At 41.7% G+C, this 21,213-nt stretch overlaps 1 protein-coding gene across 2 annotated transcripts; it reads left to right on the forward strand.

The window, feature by feature from the left end:
* The first annotated feature begins 11,581 nt into the window (after positions 1 to 11,581).
* On the forward strand, positions 11,582 to 18,049 carry mmadhcb (metabolism of cobalamin associated Db). 2 transcript variants are annotated; one of them, XM_088930475.1, is made up of 8 exons: positions 11,582 to 11,672; positions 12,451 to 12,489; positions 12,637 to 12,781; positions 13,178 to 13,395; positions 14,474 to 14,582; positions 15,255 to 15,385; positions 16,573 to 16,659; positions 16,995 to 18,049. In XM_088930475.1, the coding sequence occupies exons 2-8, from the start codon at positions 12,481 to 12,483 to the stop codon at positions 17,187 to 17,189; spliced, it is 894 nt and encodes a 297-aa protein (XP_088786601.1). In that variant the 5' UTR covers positions 11,582 to 11,672; positions 12,451 to 12,480; the 3' UTR covers positions 17,190 to 18,049. The 2 variants fall into 2 exon arrangements, with proteins under 2 accessions (XP_088786601.1, XP_088786602.1); XM_088930476.1 differs by having other exon boundaries at positions 11,660 to 11,770.
* Positions 18,050 to 21,213: the final 3,164 nt, after the last annotated feature.

The raw sequence follows: 21,213 nt of genomic DNA on the forward strand, positions 1-21,213 counted from the left end.
TGACTGGACATGCATGCTGTTTCAGGAACTAGTCTAAGCAAACTTAGAGAAAGAATTAAAGCTCTTCCTCTATCCATCAGGATATCAGTTTGCGTTTTTCTTAAATGGTAGAAAAAAAATTCACTCTCCTGTTTTAGTTGATATAAAATGACCTCCAAATATATAAACAATTTTTATTCATGATCATGAGATGAATATGAATGATAAATGCGATACAATGTACAGTTTATTTTGGGGATAATTCCAAGCTTGTGTCTTCTTCTTCTATTATTATTATTATCTTGTGGTTGTTGTTGTTCTTGTCGTCGTTGCGTTGTTGTGATTGTAAGACACTCTAAGTATTGGGTCATTGACTTTGTTATAATTTTTATACTTGTTAATAAACTCTTCTCAGTTTAAGACCCTATCACATTGTCTGCGATGTCAGCTTTTCCAAAACCAAAAGAACAAAATAGCTATTTTATACGAAATATAGAGTATATATTACTGAAACACAAATCTCTAACCGACATTCTCAGTACGAAATGGGACGGAAGGAACAATTGAACGAGATCTTCGACAAAGAAGACGCGGGTCAGCTTCAGTAATCACCAGGACGTCTTACAGCAACACAGAATCTTAGACACGCAATATATCTTTCTGGAAACGTCTACGTACAAATACATACACCACTTGTTTACAGTATTTTTACAAGAAACGTTTTATCTGACTTTCAGAGACTAGATTCTTTTTTAAATGTTCTTGCATTTTTGAAATTGTGGAATATTCCGAATAACGAGTTTCCGAGAAATCATATAAATGGAGTATTGGGTTGTTTTAGCTCAGACAAATATGAGATAAAAACAGATCAACCGTAATGTGCACTTGGATTTTGAAATGTTTGTTCCTTTTTTAAGTTCAGGCCTATAGATTCAAGCTTCTATATATATATCAAATTGAAAGAGAAACACGCTTTTTTGGCGTTAACAAAAATTATGTTTCATGAAGAAAAAAACAGAAGCGTATGTACATACGTATGCTTAGCAAAAAAAATGAATTCGTGCTTGCTTTCTCTATAAAGGAGGGCAAGCATTGCAACGTAGCTTTTAGTATGTTCAGAAAATGTAGTTTCGCATACAATCCAAAGAAAAGTCCCAGCGGTGCTCTACAAACTGACAGATCAACTGTAATTGCAAGAGAGGACATGCACCGGGTTGGACTCGCCCGACGGGCGTCCGGTGCCCCCAGTCCGAGCGATGGCGGCCGGGTGTGTCAAGCGACGCGTTTTTACAGGGTGATGTAACTGCAGCTGAAGAACCGTCACCCACCCCGGTCCTGCTAAACAATCACTTATTTTGTGCGCTGGTCCACAGGCAGCCCGGAGTGTGTTCATCTCCAAACTCGTCTCCAGTACTGTAACTCCCTGCCTGGCTGAGTCAGTCAAAAAGTCTCCCCTGGTACACTTTGGCTGCAATTAGCATTGCAGCCGAAGTGTTGTATACATACAGTATAAATAGCTGAGGGTACTAATTAATGTTCTTTTTTTAGTTTTGTGAGCACAGTAATTGGTTGCTCCGTTGATATTCACCTTGCCTTCTGTACAATCAAATAATAGCCGTCCTTTGACTTGATAAAGGCACTGTAAGTTTGCTGCTTGACTGACCGCAAATTCAGTGTCTGCTTTCCTATTAAACACTGAGACTGTTCTTCTTAGTCTTTGTCAGCTTTTATTGTCAATCTGTTTCTTTTTAACAAAATTATTATATCGTGCAAATTCTAAATCTCATATCTTAATCCAAATACAGAAATGATTTACTGGATGGTTGTTACGATATACTGTAGATGTGCCTTTTTAAGTAATTGATTTAAAGGTTGGTCACCAGCAGACTTGTTTGCAATCTAAAAAAGGGACATGTCTAGTGTGGAAAGTGAATTCCATCAGTTGGGTGTATTTCAGTGATGGATGCGATGTGCAACAGGAATCTGACAACCTACAGGACCTGTATATAACATGCTCCGAATTTTAAAGATTCAACTCTTCATTTTTAAAGGGGGTTGACCTTTCAATAGGTGCTTAAATGTCTAATAATAAAACCCACCTTTAGGTTCGCAGAGAGAAGAGTTTCCCTTCATCAATCAGTAGCGCCACACTGCTCTGTGCAGAAGTCTTGCCTTCCTGAGTGATATTGGTCCTGGGCCCTTATTTTGTTTATATTAATTCACCTTGAGAGCTCTTTTCATGTTAACTCGTCCTCCTAATGTGTCCTTTATGATGCATATCTGAAGTGACATGGTGACCACTATGTCATGGAGGAAAATTTGCCTTTGGAAAATGCCATTTCAATCTGATTTGTCCCTCGCCTCACAATCCGGACAGAAACGAATTTGGCTGTCAGCAGTCTTCTGAAATTCCAAAATGCTCTAAGCTGGTGGCAGCTCAGGCAGTGTCGGATAGCCACAAGGAAAGCATCTCTCTTTTCTGTATGGGGTGGCTGCTCACAGCCTCTTTGATAAGAGAATTGATGGGACAGAGGATAACAGCTTGCGAACTAGGTCATAGTTAGATGTGCAGCAGTGTGAAGTTAGGGATCTCTTTTAAGTCATATAAACAATTCTTTTATCCATCCAGCTGTTTGCTTACTGCCTGATCCAGTACAGGGTTGTGTTGGAGCTGGAGCCTAACCCCGCAAAAAACGGGCGCAAAATTAATTTAGTTGTTATTTCAAGGTAGAGTCCTAATCCCTGTTAACTGAATAACACCATCAAGATATCAACTATTACAGTTTTAACATACAGCTATATAACCCGTTTTACAAATTGATTAGACTTGCCAGGGTAGGCTCCAAATTGCCCAGTGACCCTGTGTTGGATAAAGTGGTCAGAAAAACTACGGAAAACTGGTAAGTCTGTTTATAGTTTGAGACCATATATTATACATATTAGGGCCTTGTAACTGGTAAACACATTAAACACATTTTTGGAGTTCATTAATATAAAAACTTATCAGTATCTTTTTTATTTAGATTCTTTGTTTTCTTAAAACAATATGACTTCAAGCAGAAATTAAATTTTTTCCTAAAATAATTGCCTCTTTGACTGTTCATCACTTTTATGAGTAAGAAACACTTGATTAAATCATGCATTAATTATAATATTACTAACAGAGATACAGTAAGTTTGCTAAAACAATCTGTAGCTGCCTAGTAAATTGAATATTGTGTTTGGCTGTGTTAAAAGTCCGGAGGCATTCTGTAAATCAAGTGTAATTATGCAAAGATGTCATTTCTCTTCACAGTATGACAGTATTAAAACACTCTTCTACAGTACCTACAGAAAACACAGACTGACACATCGTGCCTCTTGGGCATTTTTAATCCTAATCCAAACATATTGTAATATTTTACATTGTGTAAAATATTAAGATGTTGACATGACTCGTGCACTGCCAGTGTTTTTTACTCAATTAAAAATGTATTTGATTCTCGTAAGAGAATTGTGTTAGGCTTCTGATGAACAGCTTTTCCTGGGTTCAAAGAAGCAAAGTAAGAATTTATTGCAAGTAGGATGTAAGAATCTTTCTAGTGGTTTAAGATATCAAGAAATACAGTATGTGTGTAGCTTTGACAAGTCTGAAGAGTCGTCTTTAAATGGGACAATTTAAGTGTGAATGAATCCAGGCAGCAACTCCCTGAGAAAACCTGCCGAATCTGTGTAAACTCCACACAGGAGGTGTCCCAGCATGGAATTCAAGCCAGGATACTGCACCACCCCTTGGCACACAGTAGTATAAAACAAAGAGACCTTTAAAAGGCATCTCTGAGGTTCAGGACTTTGTTTGAAATGCAGACTGAAGGAGCACAAGAGGCTCAGTCTAGAGATCCAGATAAGAAAGCCCCTTCCTCTGCAGGTGCTGGGATGGGCTGCACAATGGGGGGAGCTGCCCAGACACTCCTTCCTCTCCTTACAGGTGCTCGTTTGTCTTCCACAGCGGGTTACCAGTGGGACTGCTGGCAGCCAGGTGACATGGTCACCAGGTGACATAGGCTTTATGCACAGAGTCTTGCCTCCAGCAGGGTGTGAGAGAGGGTGGGCCATGTGTTGGAGAGATTGAGGAGGTACACAGAAATCAAGGGCAGCAGGTTGACCAAGGGTGGGGGAGTGAGCTGGAGAACATTGGTGCTGGAATCCCTGTAAACTAAGATGACCAGACAGTGACCTTTGGGAAGCTTCCTGACCTCCTGCCAGTCAACTCCAGGTCACTCTATCTGCTCGGACAGCTGTGCTGACACCATGCTTCCACAGAAGCTGATCAATGTGGAAATAAGACCTGATATGTGTTATTAGCTCTGTGACTCGTCTGTGGAAACAGCATCACTCTGCAAAGTGTCCGTAAGATGTGTGGAAGGTGAAATATTGTTTCACCTCAGTTCAAGCCAGCATTATACCTGAAGAAGGTAGACATCTGGAGCTTTGGAGGTCAGCCGTTTAATGACGCCTAAAAGAAAAACAGCTGATTACTGGATTTCTCTTATTTCCTGCAGTCTACACATGGATAACATCTCAGGAAATGGACACCATTCTGTTTAGCCCAAGTAGTGACTCAATACAAAATGTTGAGAGGTGCAGTATGAACAAATCCCAGTCATTTTCGGATAACCACACCAAGGATTATCGCTGTTCCAAAACCAACAGAGAAGCAGGGGCTGCTGAGTTTTGTTCATGGTTTCCGAAGTCCTGACCCCCCCCCCCCTTGAAAATCTTGCAGAAGAATGCAAAAACAAATCAAAGAGCTCGGACGCAGGGAGAAGCAAAGTCCGTCTCTTTCATTTGAAGTGAAACGGCAGCATGAGATGCTGAGGGGCAGAACTGCTGGGAAATATGCTGAGCTGACAGGTCGGAATGCCTCCGGCTCAACTTCTCATAAAACTCAAACTGACAGCCGTTTGTGGGAAAAAAAAAAGCTTGAGTTGCAAAGAAAGTATGTACACATATTTAGTTTTCACATAGTTTGGCTCTCCAGTCGGGGCTGGTGGTTTATTATTATTTCCTTTGATGACAGTCGTTGAAAGCAAGAGTTTGGGATGGCGGGCATTACTTTTCATTACATGGCTGTGCCAATATATCGAATCCATATGTCTGAGGCTCCTGGTAGGTGGTCTCACTGCTGTCCTGGATTAAAACAGGATAGAAGACATGGGATGTGTAATCTGTTACCAGGGTGTCTATAGATACCACAAACAGCAGTTGGAGTGAAACGAACCCAGCCCTCGAAGGACACTTGGCATTTGAATATGCAAAAATGTAGCAGTGGGATCCTGTTGTCCTTCGTGTAATTTACATGTTAGTGTATGATTGTACAAAAGAAGAAGATGCCTCCAGCATGCTTCTAAAAATAAACAACAGCTGCACCTTTCAAGGAAACCTGGCTTGTACTGTAAGTGGAGAAGTGTCACAATGCTTCAAGCCGGCATTCATTAGTTCGGCCAAATAATATTGAACTAATGAAATGAATAAATAATATTTCAAATAATATTTCAGCTGTGTAGTCTTTTTAAAAATAAATCTCTTTATGTCCTTGTGTCTGTCTTGTGTTTTTTGTACGTTAGGTAATGGATCCAAAAACCATGGCTGAACTATCATCCTGTAAAACCTAAAAACACACAGCTATTCACTGGTTACTTTCCAGCTGTGGCAGTGGATGGCAGTGCTCAAAGCAGAGATTTTGGTTTGTGGAACCAGCTCTTATTCTGAATGACAGAAATAGAACTTTTTAGAATAATGTTTTGATGTGTGTGACTTTTTTAAGTCTGAAAACTGAAAGTCTGAAACTTTAAAACTGAAAAAAAGACAGGTTTAGCGGTGTTATTTACATTGATAGTTTGCATCCATCTGATTTCCCCACATAAATTATACACTCACATCAGGCCAATTTACAATTATTAGAGCTTAGGTGTTTTTTTAGTACTCTGTTTTTTTCCAGATGTTTTGAGAGTCCTGAATCCTGAAAGTCTTCTGGATTTTGTGAAAAGGAAATATGTTCTAATCATGCCCTGTTTTTCTGTTTTCAATTGCTCCTACTACTGTAAACCTCAGTAAAGTGGATAGGACCTAAAATTCATATGTCCAGCCAAGAGAAGAGCTTAAATCTAACGTAGTATAAGGAAAACGAGGGTCAGCTATTCTAATAACAGAACCGAGAACCTTGGGCATGAATCGAAACCACTATTAAGTATCTCAAATGGAGCAACATTTCTCATTTCCATCTTACTGGTTAGAAAGTACAAAGCATTACAATGAACTAGATGAGACTCCTTTCATCTGAAAACACAATTGTATTAATGAGGTCTGGTAAGTTTCACATGTAGTTCAAAGCACAGTCAACAGCAGAAAAATAAATGGGTAAATAAAACGTTTATTTACAACAGCTTTGGAAAGGGGGGAAGGCTCATACATTAATTCAGGAGAATAAGAAGCACACTTGTCTAGTTTGTTGCTCATCTGTTTCAACATCAGAGCAGCAGTTTTCTCTGGGAACCTTTGACTTTAATTCAAAGCTAAAAGGTGCCTCTATCTGATCTGCTGTCATATGAAAAGTGTTGAGTTTTGTCAAATGTGTTGAGCATGTTGCAGAGTTAGTATGGGGTCTCTTAAAAGCAAATTCAATATGAAGTAAAAGGGTAAAATAATCTAATTTAGTAGATAACAAGACTTTCTACGGAAAGCCAGTGTGTGCTGCCATTAGAGCAGAATGCCGAGACTCTGTGTTGTTGTGAAGGTTATATTTAAAGTGTCTCCCTGACACAAGGGGATTTTTGAATTTGCAGCCATACACAAAACCCTACATGTCCTTTTGAGCCTGCTTTTAAGAACGAATGAGTTTATTTAGTGGCTTATGAACAGGAACGGATCTCACTGCTCCAGGATCTCTAGAGTATTCTGGAATGTTCTCTGGCCACAGAATGGAAAGCCTTTAAAGAATAAGAAAAACAGCAGTGAAAAGTGCTGATTCCCAGCACTGCTCACAGCGCAGCTCGACAGAAGAGCAATAAAACACGCTGGCTGGAGTCATGGCTTTTCTCAAGTCAGAAATCCTCAAGGCCAAAAAATTGTTTTTAACTCATTCTCCTCTCTCTCCAACGCCGGGGTCGTTTTAGTTCGTATCAGACTACTGGAGCCTTTACCAACCACAAAGTAAAATGTAACACATGAATACAAAAATAATAATTTTTGATTGAGTTAAAGAACCACTTCCTCACCTCACATACTAAGCTGCCAAATTAACCATGAAAATGGCTACAATGACAAATACATAAATTAAAACAAATAAGGTAATAATCACAATTTTCTGTTTCGTTTCTTGTTAAAGTTGGAATTATCAAAGGCCTCTGATTTAGAACAGGGCAGCCTCAGTATTGTTTGGCAAATATTGTCGATTTGTCGTTAAGACACATGGAAACGTGTGGTTTGAGCTTGACCCAACAATGTCAAATGCAGCACCACCTGTAACGTGCTGTGTTCGGCTATCGCCTGCAGCAAGGTCGCAGCAAGAGGTTCTTGAGAGCCAGGGGAGAAGTCTGCGTTGAGCTCTGCTTTGCTTTGTCTGCAGCGCAGGAGAGAGAGAGAGAGAGAGAGAGAGAGCCAAGTGGGACAGGAATAACACACGACTGAAGCACCAGAGGTTCACAATCAGCCCGACTCTGCCTTTCAAGCCCTCCTTCGCCAGCCCCACACTGAAATCCAGCACTGGTCTTGCCTCGAAACCCAGGTGAGTGGAAGTCCTGGTGTTGCCTCTAGAGGCTGAGTTTGGGCCGAGGGACCCCAGGGAGCTGAGTGGCAAAGACGAGACCCCATGAACCGCACGCTGATCCTCGCTGATCCACAGGAACCCCCAGGAGTCCGGCATCAGGCCCTGTTGTAGAACTAGAACAGTGGATTTGGAATTAAAATCCTACTGGGGAAGAGTCAGACAAAGGACAGTGCTTCAGGACAGTGTGGTAACCAGAAAAACAAGAGCTTCTCCTTAACCCTGTAAAGTGTTACCTTTGCATGTGGCGTGAAACTACCCTGGGTGACTGAAATCAATTTCCATCCTCACCCATACTGTGCAGATACAGCAATGTCCATATACATTTTTTTTCCATTTATCTTTGCAGTTTTTGCTGACAATTAACGTCTTTCACATATACAGTACAGCAAGTGTTCATTTTACACATTCAAGTTTTGATTACAAATATTCACTTTAAAAAAATGTGTATACATTTTCTTTGATTTAAATATCATTGAAACATCATCGGACAGAATTGGAAGGCGTGTAAGACTTTTGCAAGACTGTCTGGTTTGGTGTGTGTGTGCACTGTAGATTTGGACAGATTTCATCGTTAATGCAAATGGTTCTCAGTGCACTGGTTTATTAGAAACCTTTATTCTGGCATAAACACAAAATCGGTAAGATAAATAATCAAAGAGATTTCTTTCTTTATTTCATTTGCAGCTCTTTTAACTGCTTTTGGATAAAAATACATTGGTTGGCTAAAGACGCTAATATCCTCAGCAATTTTATAGCCATCTCACACTTACAGATGTAAGAATATTTTGGTTTAATTGCAAAGGCTGTATACAGTACTGCCTTGTAAAATATGGCTAGGATAAAACACCACACCAGCCATATAAATATTACTCAGAAAATGATGAATACCAGGAGATTAAGTAATCAATAAGTACCTTCTTATGCTTTATTATCTTTGATTTTTTTTGGTATTGCACTTCAGTCAGTTAGATAGGGGATATTTTTTAGCTTGTACTTGAACCTCAAAGAGTTCCTGTTTACTTGGAGTAAACCGTCGCATAGCGGCAAAATTTTCAAATGTAATTTGAAATTGTCTGCCTGTTTTGTGTGTTTTCATTGTGTTTTGACATCTGTACTTATTTTCTTACATGTTTACAAAAAATGAAGATTACAACCCTGGACAAAAACTCCACAGTGTTAATTGTGGTTTATATTTAAATGATATATAGTTAGCCTATTTAAAATATACATTAATAGTTTAGACATTATTTTAAAGGTTGCATTTATGTCTGCACAATTTTCAGTATTTTTATTAATAGATGGAAATATGCAAATACAGCCACAGGTAGCTCATTTCCATTTTTAAAAATTAAGTGCATTTAACTGCACTGCTGCCTCTCAGTACTGGGAACCTGAGTTCAGTTCCGGAGCTGGGGTGCTGTCTCCATGGAGTTTGTATGGTCTTCACATGTTTGTGTGGGTTTTCTCTGGGCCCTCCAGTTTCCTCCCACAGTCCAAAGACACGCTGGTAGGTTAAATGGCAAACGTGCCATCGGGAAACGTGCGAGGGTGCTCTTGTCTGTGTGTGTCTGTGTGTGTATCTGTGAGACTGTGTGTGAGTCTGTGCTTGTCTGTGTGTGTGTCTGTGTATGTGTCTGTGTGCTTGTCTGTGTGTGTCTGTGTGTGCCCTGCGATGGACTGGCGTCCTGTCCAGGGTGAACCCCGCCTTGCACCCATTTCCCTCATGATCCTAAATTGGATAAAGTGGTTCGAAAATTGATGGATGGATGGAATTGCATTTAACTGTCCTAGTATAGAGGACATCTGCCTGTCTACATGCCTGCCTGTCTACATGAAAACAATGTCACGTGCTAGAAGCTATAAATAAATGCACGTTTTCCAAAATTCTTTTTTTCTGGAAGCTCTAACCCCTTTTAATTCACAATAAATCCGTCTTTTCAAGGAAAGGAGCATAAGACTGTAGATTATTACATTACATTAGTGGTCTTGGAAGCAAAATTTGTTTTGTGGCTCCATATGACTGCTGTTGTACAGATCCTGTGACTTCCAGCATCCTTGGTCAAGATCAGAGCCCAGTTCTTCGAGACACCCCTGTCTGTTTTCTATGGTGGGTTGATATTGCCAGATGGCACGTCATTTGTCACTCGCTGCAAATGTAGAAATGTACCCGCAGGACCCTTAGGGTAGTGCCAATCATTTTTCACATAAAGAAGGCGTCACTCAGCTGCCTGTTTGCTGCAGAGTGCCAAATATTGAGACTTTTTTTTATTTTTCTCCCGTAGTTACAACATATTAATACGCAATGCCACATTTACAGAAATCCCTATGGGTTTCCTAGGCTGGTGTCACTGATACATAGTGAGCTGCGGGGGCCCCACAGATCGCATCGAAACTCCAGACACCTTTCCCAGCTGTGGGAAAACATGAGCCTTTAAAAACACTCTGTTCCGTTTCACTGCAGGTTGTGCAATAGCAACATCGGTGAATGCACTCGGGGGACCTGGATTTGATTCCGAAGGATTATGGCAGGACAGCTATATGTATTTTACTGAACTAAAAAAGGAACACTAATTCCAATACATAAATATAGTTAACAATGGAAGGAGGGAATCCTGACGGCTTCTAGTACTAAGAAACTACAAAAATATAAAGCTCAGGCGTTTTGTATTTCTTTCACATTAGTCCTGCAGTTTTGTAGGGAAAAGACAATACAATCTGGTTTGTACTGCGAGAAAGTGATGCAGGATCAGGATTCCAAGCCAGCTAAAGGTGTCACTACCTGATTCCTTCGACCGTGTTTACAGTAAGAGAGAGTTTTTACTTTTGAGCTCAAAAAGACACTGCGCTGCAAAGCCTGGAAAATGAAGCTGTCATTTTTTTGATGAGACAACAATAGATGAAATCATGTAGACGTTACACTTTCGAGCACACAGTGGAATCTAGTAACAAAGATGAGCGAGTGTGTAGTGTTGTCGCTATACAGTCACAATGTCTCAACGCGGGCATTGCTGCGGTCATTTTCTCAGGGGGTTCTCTTGGGTCGATGCAGTGAAAGTTCAGAAACGTGGAAAACGCATCTGATCCCACTCTCGGCATTACCGGCCTAAATAACCTCAACACAAAAGTAGTTCAACTCGGGCCTCTGCCTGTCCCAGGACTCACTTTTAGAGCAAGGGAGAGCTGTTTGCACTTTGCGGCACACACACACACAAAGAAGAAAACAGTCGGAATACGTAACAATGAAACGTGATCAAAATGCTCCCAATAAACCCACTTTTTTCGCAAAGCACTTGCATGACAAAACAAACGGGAGTGGACATGTACTGTTTGGAAACGTATTACAACAACGTGCAAAACGTATTTCCCAGAAAAGTAATACCACTAAGTAGCAAAAGAGTTATGCAACTATTTTATGCTTAGAAAGGCGGGTCAGTTTTTGCTAATGTTGTCAGACGTTGAATCGTTGTCTTAAGTCTCTGAAGGCACTAATTTCGCAGTCGCTAGCAGATCAGGCCTCTTCACTGATGGGGTTTTAGTGTCACCTGGTGGACTTAACGGTTAGCACAAAATATTTCCCAGTGAAAAGTACGCAATTTCTCGAAAGGAAGAAAACCTTTATTATTTGGAGTTTTCAAATTAAACAATATTTTTTTTTCGTTAACAATATTTTTCAAGCTATTTTATGGATACGTTTCGCGCAAGGTTTGTAAAGGTAAAATTCTTTCTATCGTGTTTTCGTAGAAAGACTACGAGCGCGGTGTGTCCTAAAGGGCGCGCCGTAGGCACGCAAGAGGTGAGTGATGTCATGCGTGACGTTGAGGCTGCGTGCGGACGGGAGGCAGAGTGATGTTCCGATAAGCGTCCAGGTCAAAACAGAAACTCACAGGTATGTGAAAGGGTAGACGAAAACTGATCAATACACCAAACTGAAACGCCTTTGGTGTGACAGCTGTTCTGCTGTGTATGGGGTTGTTCTGAGACGAGGTATCCAAAATAATACAAGTTGTCATGTTTCATAACAGCGCCTCTTGAAATTGTCCGTCTCTGCTCGGTGTCTTGTATTACTAACATTTATTACTATTTATCTTGAGGTTTATTAGTGTGTGAGCGGTAAAATACACTGCTGTACCGATCGGTTCAGCTCTGCTAGAGATTGTGTCCCTGTGCACTTGAATTTGTGCCAGTTACACTAGACGGTACTTCTAGTGCAGCCCACGCTTCATCCTTGTTTTGAAATAATACATGGGGTACATCTTGTTGTGAAGAAATTAACAGGTTTCGGTTTGGTTTTTGCCGCTCCACATTGTGTGTTTAGTTTGTCAATCGCCTATTATCCTTCGATTATTTACAGTGTAGATTCCCTTTGATAAAGAACCCCGTGATAAATGATTAAAACCCATGTTCCTGTTACTCTGGGCCTGGGGGTCTGGCAGTGAATCTCTTGAGCTGTGACTGGGAGCTCAGACAGTTTCCAGTCGGTAGAGTATCTCCTCCTTATCCTGACGCAACCGAGAGAAGCATCGTCGGGCTTCCAGCTCGTTTGTCAAGAAGTACTTTAAGGCTTTCCTACCTGTTTTTAAGTGGAGTGGTCTCCGTGGAGACCAGAGTTACATGGACGGTTCGTCACGATGAGGTTTGAACTCTCCTCCTTCTGCTGCTTTCAGGTGGAAGGTTCAGGGAAACGCCCTTCTAGGATGGCCAGTGTAAGTATTTCAGCTTTATTCTGTCTGTGTGACATCTCACCTCTGCAGTGCGAATATTCAGCCGGACCACAGCTGTATTTTCTGAAACCGATGCTTCGCGTGTGGCGTTCCGGATCGTGCTGTGTTGTGACGCTGTGTTGTTCGCAGGTGCTCTGTAATAGAGCTAGGCTGGTGACCTACCTGCCAGGGCTTCACATTCTAGTAAGGAGGATCGCAGGAGCCAGATGTTTCTCTGCTGCGGGGTCGTCAGGCTCTGATGAGCCCTATGTTGCCATTACTCCCCTTGACATAGGTAAGATGAGCACGGTGCCGTGCGATTAAAATGTGCCCCTGGGAAGACAGTATTGCTGTTATATTAAAGTGATACTAGACTGCTGCTCATTCTGAGGTGCTGCAGTAAAAAGGTTGTCCCGTTGAAGCTTTGAAAGCAGTGTGGGGCCCTTGAGGTTTAAAACTCCAGAGTATCCCACACGCAGTTGCATACCTTCTGTTTGCACTGAATGAGATTGCAGGCACACTAATTCACATGGTGACATGATTTATACATAGCAGTACGGTTTTCAAAGTTCAGTGTTGACTGAACTCCACTAGTTTTGGAGGTTGTCGATGGGCGTGAAACAGAGCAAACTGAAGTGAATGTCGGCTCCAAAGCTGTTATTGTAAGTGGACGGTCTCTTGTGCATGCCAGGGCTCAGAACGGTTTGGCCGGATGAGAAAATGGGCCCATTTGGACCCCAGGATCAGCGATTCCAGCTGCCGGGGAATGTGGGGTTTGACTGCCACCTGGAAGGCACTGCTGATCAGAAGCAAACGCCAGTGCACCGGACTGTGCCAGACGTTTTATCTGCTCCCTCGAGCAGCGAGCGGCACGAGTTTATACTGGCCCAGTTCGTCAGCGAACATCAGGTAAAGTCTGATGTCGTTTCTAGTGCCTGCAGTTTAGTTTGCATGTTCCTACAGGAGGGCCCAGTGGTGTTGGTGTTCTCTCACCGCTCACATGAATTCTTCACACCATGCTTTGATGAGACTTCGGCTGATTGCTGCAGAGATGTTGGGATTACTCTGTCTTGTGTGTGAGTGATGGGACTGAAAGAGGCTCCCAAGCCCTGTCTGGTTGATAAATAAGAGTGAGATGGGAAGTAAATTTTATTCAAATCCAGTGTATCGGTTTCTCGGTTTCCGGTCTTCTCCCAAGATATCCCTGTGCTCAAGTGTTAGGATTAAAGTGAGAAGACAGGAATGATAGAGGTTGGGGTGCTTGGCAGGGTTGGGGAAGTTGGGGTGGACCCAGGTCCTGGAGAGTCTCAGTACAGCGGATCTTAATAGGTCACCCTCTGCTCATCGGTTCATTAAGGCTTGGAGCATGTGGGTTTTGATCAGTTTTGTAAATTAAGTGCTTCCGTTCAGAAACGGAGCGGAACAGTGAGCTTGAGAGCTACAGGGTGATATTCACAGTTCTGAACTACTGTATTTACCAGATCCCCTGCTTGAGGGATATTCAAAGAGCAGGAGGTAAATACTCCACATGGGAGTAAAGGAGAGCTCAGGAATAGAAACACATGGAAGTGTAGCTGAAACTGGCAACAGGGGGCCTTTTCTTTACCCAAAGGTTAGCGGGAGTATGGAACAAGTTACATTGCCATTTAAGAAGAAACAGCCGGATACGATCCTTGGATTAGTGTGCTACCAAATACCAAATGGTCTAGAGGGGCTGAATTGGCTCTGGTGTGTAATTGCTTCCATGCTCTTAACACAGGGCAGAGGGTTAACCCTGCCTTAGACAAGAGTTTTATTGTTATTGTGATCTTCTGCATTACTGATAGAAGACTGTGCATTTTAGTCATTGGTTTAAGGTAAAATACTGACTGATATGATCAATGTGTGGTTTGACATTATGAAAATTATAGAGCTTGAAAACCAGTGCTGTTTGATTATTGACAATATTTTTCTTCTGCGTTCGCTGGGATTGTGTTGAATCTCTTAGGAAAAAGAAGTCGCCCCTACCTCTGAACAGGTCAACAAAGCCGAGAAGTACTTTGAGATGTCAAACGTTGAATGTGCAATACAGACCTGCCCCGTGCTGCTGAAGAAAGGTAAAGCCGATCACTTCAGGACATCTGCTGGCATCAGGGCTTTGTCTTGAACTGGCTGAACACTGGAGCGCAGGCATTTGTAAAAGGTGTCATCACTGAATTGCATCATGAATGTATAGTGTACTATAAAATGTGAAGGATTAGGATTTTTATCTTATTTTTCTCTCTATGTTGACTATTTTTTCCATTGATGAGGTGGTGAGAGCTGTCAGATTCTGATTTTTTTGATGTAGTAGCCCTGTCTCTCTCATTATGCTTATTAGCTTGTCAGTGGTGCCAACGAGATCTGCTATGTGCAAAGAAATCTGCAGTGTTCCTCAGCTGGCATTAAGCTTAGAAGTAGACAACTGAACACATTTTGGTGCACTTTTAGTACTTTAGGTTCACTCAGCAATCCATGCAGAGATGTTGGTAATGTCTGTTGAAATCATTTTAAATAAAATGTATGTGCTCAGCAGCCCAATAGCAGGGCTTTGGCATACAAGTCCTGCTGTTCTCAGGCCAGAGCAGGAAGCAACATGCCTGGCCTGTTGAATCTGTGCAGTTTTCACCTGCTTGTCATTTAGATGCAGTTTACTTGCCGGCCACAAGGGGGCATGGCTTCCCACAGTGTCCGACTGGCGCGCTGCCCTGTCTGTTGCTTGAGCCTTTCCTTTGCATCGCTGCTTCCAGATGTCGAGGCGATGTTCCCGGAGGCGCCGGCCGGGACACAGACTGTGGTGACTGTGACGCAGAAGACGCAGCAGGACATGACGGCGTGGTCGGAGGCCGTGCAGGTGGAGCGAGAGAGGCTGCTCGAGAAGGTGAGGCCCTGGGCGGGGCTGCCCCCCCTGGGGTGGCAGAGGAGAGGGGCTGCCAGCTGCCCCCCGGGGTGGCAGAGGAGAGGGGCTGCCAGCTGCCCCCCGGGGTGGCAGGGGAGTGGAGCTGCCAGCTGCCCCCCGGGGTGGCAGAGGAGAGGGGCTGCCAGCTGCCCCCCGGGGTGGCAGGGGAGTGGAGCTGCCAGCTGCCCCCCGGGGTGGCAGAGGAGAGGGGCTGCCAGCTGCCCCCCGGGGTGGCAGAGGAGAGGGGCTGCCCCCCTGGGGTGGCAGAGGAGAGGGGCTGCCCCCCGGGAGCTGGCACATGACCCCACTGCAGAGTTTTAGATGTGCTGAAGCACTTTCAAGCACAGTTCTCAGTTGCTGTGCACCAGCAGATTGGGAGATCCGGCACTTCTTAACGCCCCCACGGGTTGGTGGGAAGCTTGCCCCCTGTTAGTCTGGCTCCTTCAGCTCATTCTCGAGATGTCTTGTCTTTTCAGCCCGTTAGGTTCTCTTTTAATTCATTTTTCTTTAATATTTTCCACAAGATGTCGCCCAGGCTGGGGGTTTGTGTAATAAAGGTGACCTTGCCAGGGGACTTGTGGGTCCCCATGAGCACAGCTGAAGCGTTCTGAAGTCGCTCACTAATGGAAGGACAGTGTACATGAGCCTTGAAAGTGAACTGTGTGCTCAGACTTGCCGGCATTATTCACAGTCTGCTTGGCATCGTTGGTGTAATGGGGTCTAATTGCACGTTAACTGTCTTTATTTCAAGACTCACCCCCTGTCATGTTGAATCGCGTCTCTCTGTTTATTGTTGGGGGTTGACCTCTGTGAGCTCAGTGAAGTGGCCTGCTGGACTTTTCTTTACCGTGTGGGTACTGTAAGATGAGTCTCGTGCTGTACTGGGCTCATGTATTCTCACATCTTTTATTTTAAAAGAGAGAGACTCCAGTATTAATTGCAGTTTGTTGCTTAAAAGTAATTTTAGTTGTTTTGTTTTTTTTATTTTGAACTTTTGAAGCAGGCATCATCATTGAATTGCATCATGAAGACATAGTGTTAACATAAAATGTGAAGGATTAGGAATTTTTCCTCTGTAGTTTGACTCTTCTTCCATTGAAGAGGTGGTGAGAGCTGTCAGGTTCTGATTTTTGTACATCACCCTCTGTCTCTGTCCTTGTGCTCGACAGTTTGTCAGTGGTGCCAAAGAGATCTGCTATGCTCTCCAGACAGCGGGGTACTGGGCAGACTTCATAGATCCCTCTTCTGGGCTGGCAGTAAGTATCTCGTTGGGCTTCTCTTCCAGTGCAAGATTAACGCCATTTTTAATGGTGGTCAATAAACACTTCAGGGGATTTAGCCCTGTTTAAATAATGTTGTACTGACTCTGTATCTGGGAAGGTTTTGTAGAACTTTGCCTTGAAAAGATGCCTTAATCTTTCCAGGGCTTCATTTGGATCTGAAATGACATTGCCTGTAACAGAAAACCCAGATGAAAGAACAAAGATGCTTGTCTTTATTGCTTGTCGTTTATTTCTTATCTGAGGCCTCTTGCTGGGTGAAAAGTGGATTTCCTGGTGTACATAAACCTTTTCATTTCTGTCTTTTGCAGTATTTTGGATCTTACACAAACAATGTACTGTTTGAAACCGACGAACGGTACCGTCATTTAGGGTTCCAAATTGAGGACCTAGGGTGCTGCAAAGTCATTCGTCACACTCTTTGGGGTACACACGCGTTTGTGGGGAGTCTGTTCACCAACGCACCTCCGGAGAGCCTTATCATGAAGAAACTGCAAGGAAATTAATCGTATTTATAGGGGAGATCGAGGCACTACGTTGTGTTTCAGTATCCTTATACTTGATAAACTGGATATTAAATATTGTTTCTTGTGATCGCCTCCTTTTCTTTTTAATTTATGGTAAGTTTAAAAAACTTATGCCAAAAGTCCTGCCATGTTGGATCTTTAAAACCCTAAAGCAAAATTATACCCCCTATTAAAAATTTAAACTTATTTTCTGTAGGTTGTCGTTTAGTTTTAAACAGACCAAAATATTTCTCTTTAGAAAAGAAGTAGGAAAAATGATTTTGTATGTATTTCCCTGTGCAGTAAAAGAGGCATCCTTTTATATGGTCATAAAAACTCCTGAAGCTTCACGTTTTGACATGGATAAACCTAGGAATTTGGAAAATGTTAATGGTTAGCTAAATCAGAATCATGTTTAAAGCAGAGATACTGGCTTAAGAAAGATATTTATCCTTGCAGACCTGCTTTAATTCTGTGAATGTTGTCAGCCTGTGAGGGAAGGGAGAGAAGAACGCATTTTTGTTACATGTTTTTTTTTTATTTTCCAATCGGAACTGTTAATCACAAAAAATACAGAATCGTTTTTGGTTGCAGGCTTTAAATGCCACAGTTGAACACAGTATTGCCTTTCACACATTTACAGGACATTTACAGTTTTTAACAGATTTGTGGTCTTGCTATGTTTAAAGCAAGTATGATTGATTTTGTAAGATTGATTCTGAAACGGCTACGATATTTGAATTAATTGGGGTTACAAAAATGATTTCTTATTTAAGGATATTTTTTTAAATGGTATGGTTGCTCAGTATCTCATTCCGTGAAGGTGAATAAACTTGAAACTGTTTTTATGCAATTTTAAAGGAGCTTTTTATTAGAAAACAGAAAATAGACAATTAACAGCTCACTTTAACTATAATTGTTGTCCTCTTGTGGGTCTTAATCATACAGCATTGAAATAGGTTTTTCTGTAATTCTGAAGCTCATTTACAAACAAAGGGCATCAGAACAAGTGCTATTGACTCCTACCTTCTCAGTGCCAGGATCCTCAATAGTTTTTGAATCAATATAGGATCAATGGGCATTTTTATTTCAGTGTAAAACATACAGTAATAGAGTTCACACCTTATTGTCGTTGTGGTCAAGTTTTGGAGTTTGTGTTTTCTATCCTCTCCTTGATTTTATGTGGATGTTCGTTAATAATAGAACCGGCCTTTGTGGTAGTTAATTGATCCCAGGATCTCATCCAGCCATTTCTTGAAAGAAACCAGGGTATCAGCTTCAACGGCACAGCTGGGTAACTTGTTCCAGATCCCCAGAAGTACCTCCTGATCTTAGTTTTAATGCACTTTCACTTTCCACTCCTTTCACTGATTTCAGAAGAAATCTTCTGGGTTGACTTTGTCTGGGTCTTTAAGAGTTTCGAATACTCACACTTTGCGTGAACTTTGAAAGAGACATTCATAGATTGCTGCTGCTTTTAAAAGTTTTGTTTTTTATTGTCAGTGCAAGAACTTCATTTCATTATAATTTGATAATCATTTAACTCATAATCCTATTAAAAAAACTCTTATTGCTTTTAGATTTATAAAACAAAACAATCTTTCCCTGGATCCTGAAATATCAACCAGTATAGGACATGGCTTAAGATGTCCCTGCTGTTAAGGAGCACATTGCAGTGAAAGCTGGTCTCTGGGTATGTTGGGCTCTGTGTTATGCCCGAATTGTTTTGGTTCCCCCTTGGTTATTTGCTAGTCTTACTGGACGTGTCCACACGAAGGCTTCTATGGGAATCTCGGTGAGATCATCACTTGAGGGTAATGGAACTTGACTTCACTAATCCATTTCCATGTGAAGCCGGTTCAGGAGGTGAAGAAATCCATTGTTGCAGGGATTTTGATTTAACAAGGCAATGACTGTCAGAGCAGAAGCATCCCTTCCTGTGCAGAGCTTCAGGGCAGGGTGGAACAGCAAGCGAATTCATACCCTGGGTCAAAACAGGAGTGCTTCACTCTCACTTTTGAATCTGCAGCAAAATCTGAAGAGACTGAAAATTAAACCGATGGAATTAAAGCAGGAGCAATAAGTGTAAGGACCGCCTGGGCAGTAAGAGACGCCACTTCAACAGAAACCACAGGTTATTTGTGCATGCATGCCTTTCCAAATCGATTAGGATAACTCTGAGGCTCAGGTGTGCCACTCTTTAAAGATGATAGGACGAGGCAGTAGTTATCTCAGCTCCTCGGTTGAGAGTGTAGCTAGGCTCTGATCTATTTCTTTGCCACTGTTTACAAAGCAACCCACCCAAACCCACATTAAACCACTTTGCCCTTTTCAGTTTTTACTCCTGAAACAGTTAAATCCTGCTCAATCTGCAGTGACCCAGGTTAGATCACGTGCTATTGATTCTTAAGGTCTTTTTTACATAACCAGTATAAAACCGACTTTAATTCTGAAAAACTTTTTTTTTCCCTATCAAGTCAAAACATTAATCCTGTACCAAACCTTCTGCTGCCTTGATCATGTTTTGGCATTCTTGGGAATAAGTACCCACGGTCATGGATTTATCACATCACATTGTGTCTGTTCATGGTTTAGCCTAAAGTAGTGCTGTTTTCCAAACATATGCTGCATAATTCGAGGACGTTTTGTTTTACATCACAAGTGCTTGTCTGAGAACCTGACTCTTCAGAATCTCTGATCCAAACGTCCTTTTTGCCTTTTAACCACGGTCAGCTGTGACTGACAGCTGTATGAATTGGCTCTAACAATGAAGTTTTGAACTCGATGTGTTGTTTGCATGTTAATCCCCGAGAATTTTAAGGGGGTCATTGCAGTTCATTTGTGACCTGGATGTCTTAATTGGTTTTGTTCACATCCATAAGGATGGTTTCAGATCAAAATAGAGGACATGTAATTGCAGTTGAGGAGTCAAAGAGAACATTTCTCTAGAGAATTCCTGCAATATCCCAGGATGCAGTACATCATTCTTGCAGCAATGTATCAGTGCATATAGGAAGTCCTATACAGTACATATTAGTGTACACATTAATAACCTGATGTTTCCCTGTGCATGAGTTTCTCTTCGTTTCCTGGGACTACTGAAATTATTTAAATAGCGATATACTCAGTTGTCCCCTCTTTTTATGTAACTGATTTGAAGCAGTAACAAATGAACATCTTTTGCTTTTCACATAAAAAATGTATTTTAAAATATTGGTTGCTTGACAAAGGAACAAAGAAATGGGAACAATTCTTTTTTTGTTTCAGAGGTCGCTGTTGTGTTCGGCCAGATTTCATACAGCGAATTATCTTTCAGATTGCAGATGTGATTTAACTGTTGCCCACTCTAGAAAGTGAAGTTCAGATACAGTCACCAAGACTGTCTGCATATAGGCAGGTTTCAGCGTGTGGATTAGCAAATTATTGCATATGTTTAGACAGCAGAAGCACGAGTCAGTGTTATAGGATCTCTAAGATTTCGTTGCTTGGTGCTGACTGTGGAGGGCTCTAAGTTATTAAAGTTTAATAGGAAGGTAACAAGATCCTTATGGGAATCAAACTGCTATGGGATTTTAATTGCATGAAGCTATCCTTAAACTTGATTAACATCAACAGTGTGGTGGTGTCCCATCTGGTTCATGTGCAGGCCAGGAAGATAGAAAAGTTCATTTGTTTTCTTTTGTTAGGAAATTGTATTTTTGGTAGCATTTTTAGTACCCAGGTACCTGTTAGTGTAGTTAAAAGTGTAAAGGGAGGGGAGAGTTGCCCCATATGATTAAAACAAGTTAACTTTTTAAAAGTTTTAAAAGCCACATCCATAGTCTTGTCTGCATTTTTTAACATCTCGTTATCAAAGGCTGTTAAGGTTTTCTCCTATGTGCTTTTGTGATTCTGTCTTTTGGTGGTTTCCACGAATCATGGTTATAAATCCATATTACAGTTCAGACAGTGCGACTCCTGCCTTCTTGAGAACCCTCCAACAGAAGTGGTTGCAGCTGTTTCAGCATACCGTTAGTTTCTTAAC

This window comes from Atractosteus spatula, chromosome 13 (assembly GCF_055471065.1).
Source record: "Atractosteus spatula isolate fAtrSpa1 chromosome 13, fAtrSpa1.hap1, whole genome shotgun sequence".
In the NCBI taxonomy this organism is placed as follows: Eukaryota; Metazoa; Chordata; class Actinopteri; order Semionotiformes; family Lepisosteidae; genus Atractosteus; species Atractosteus spatula.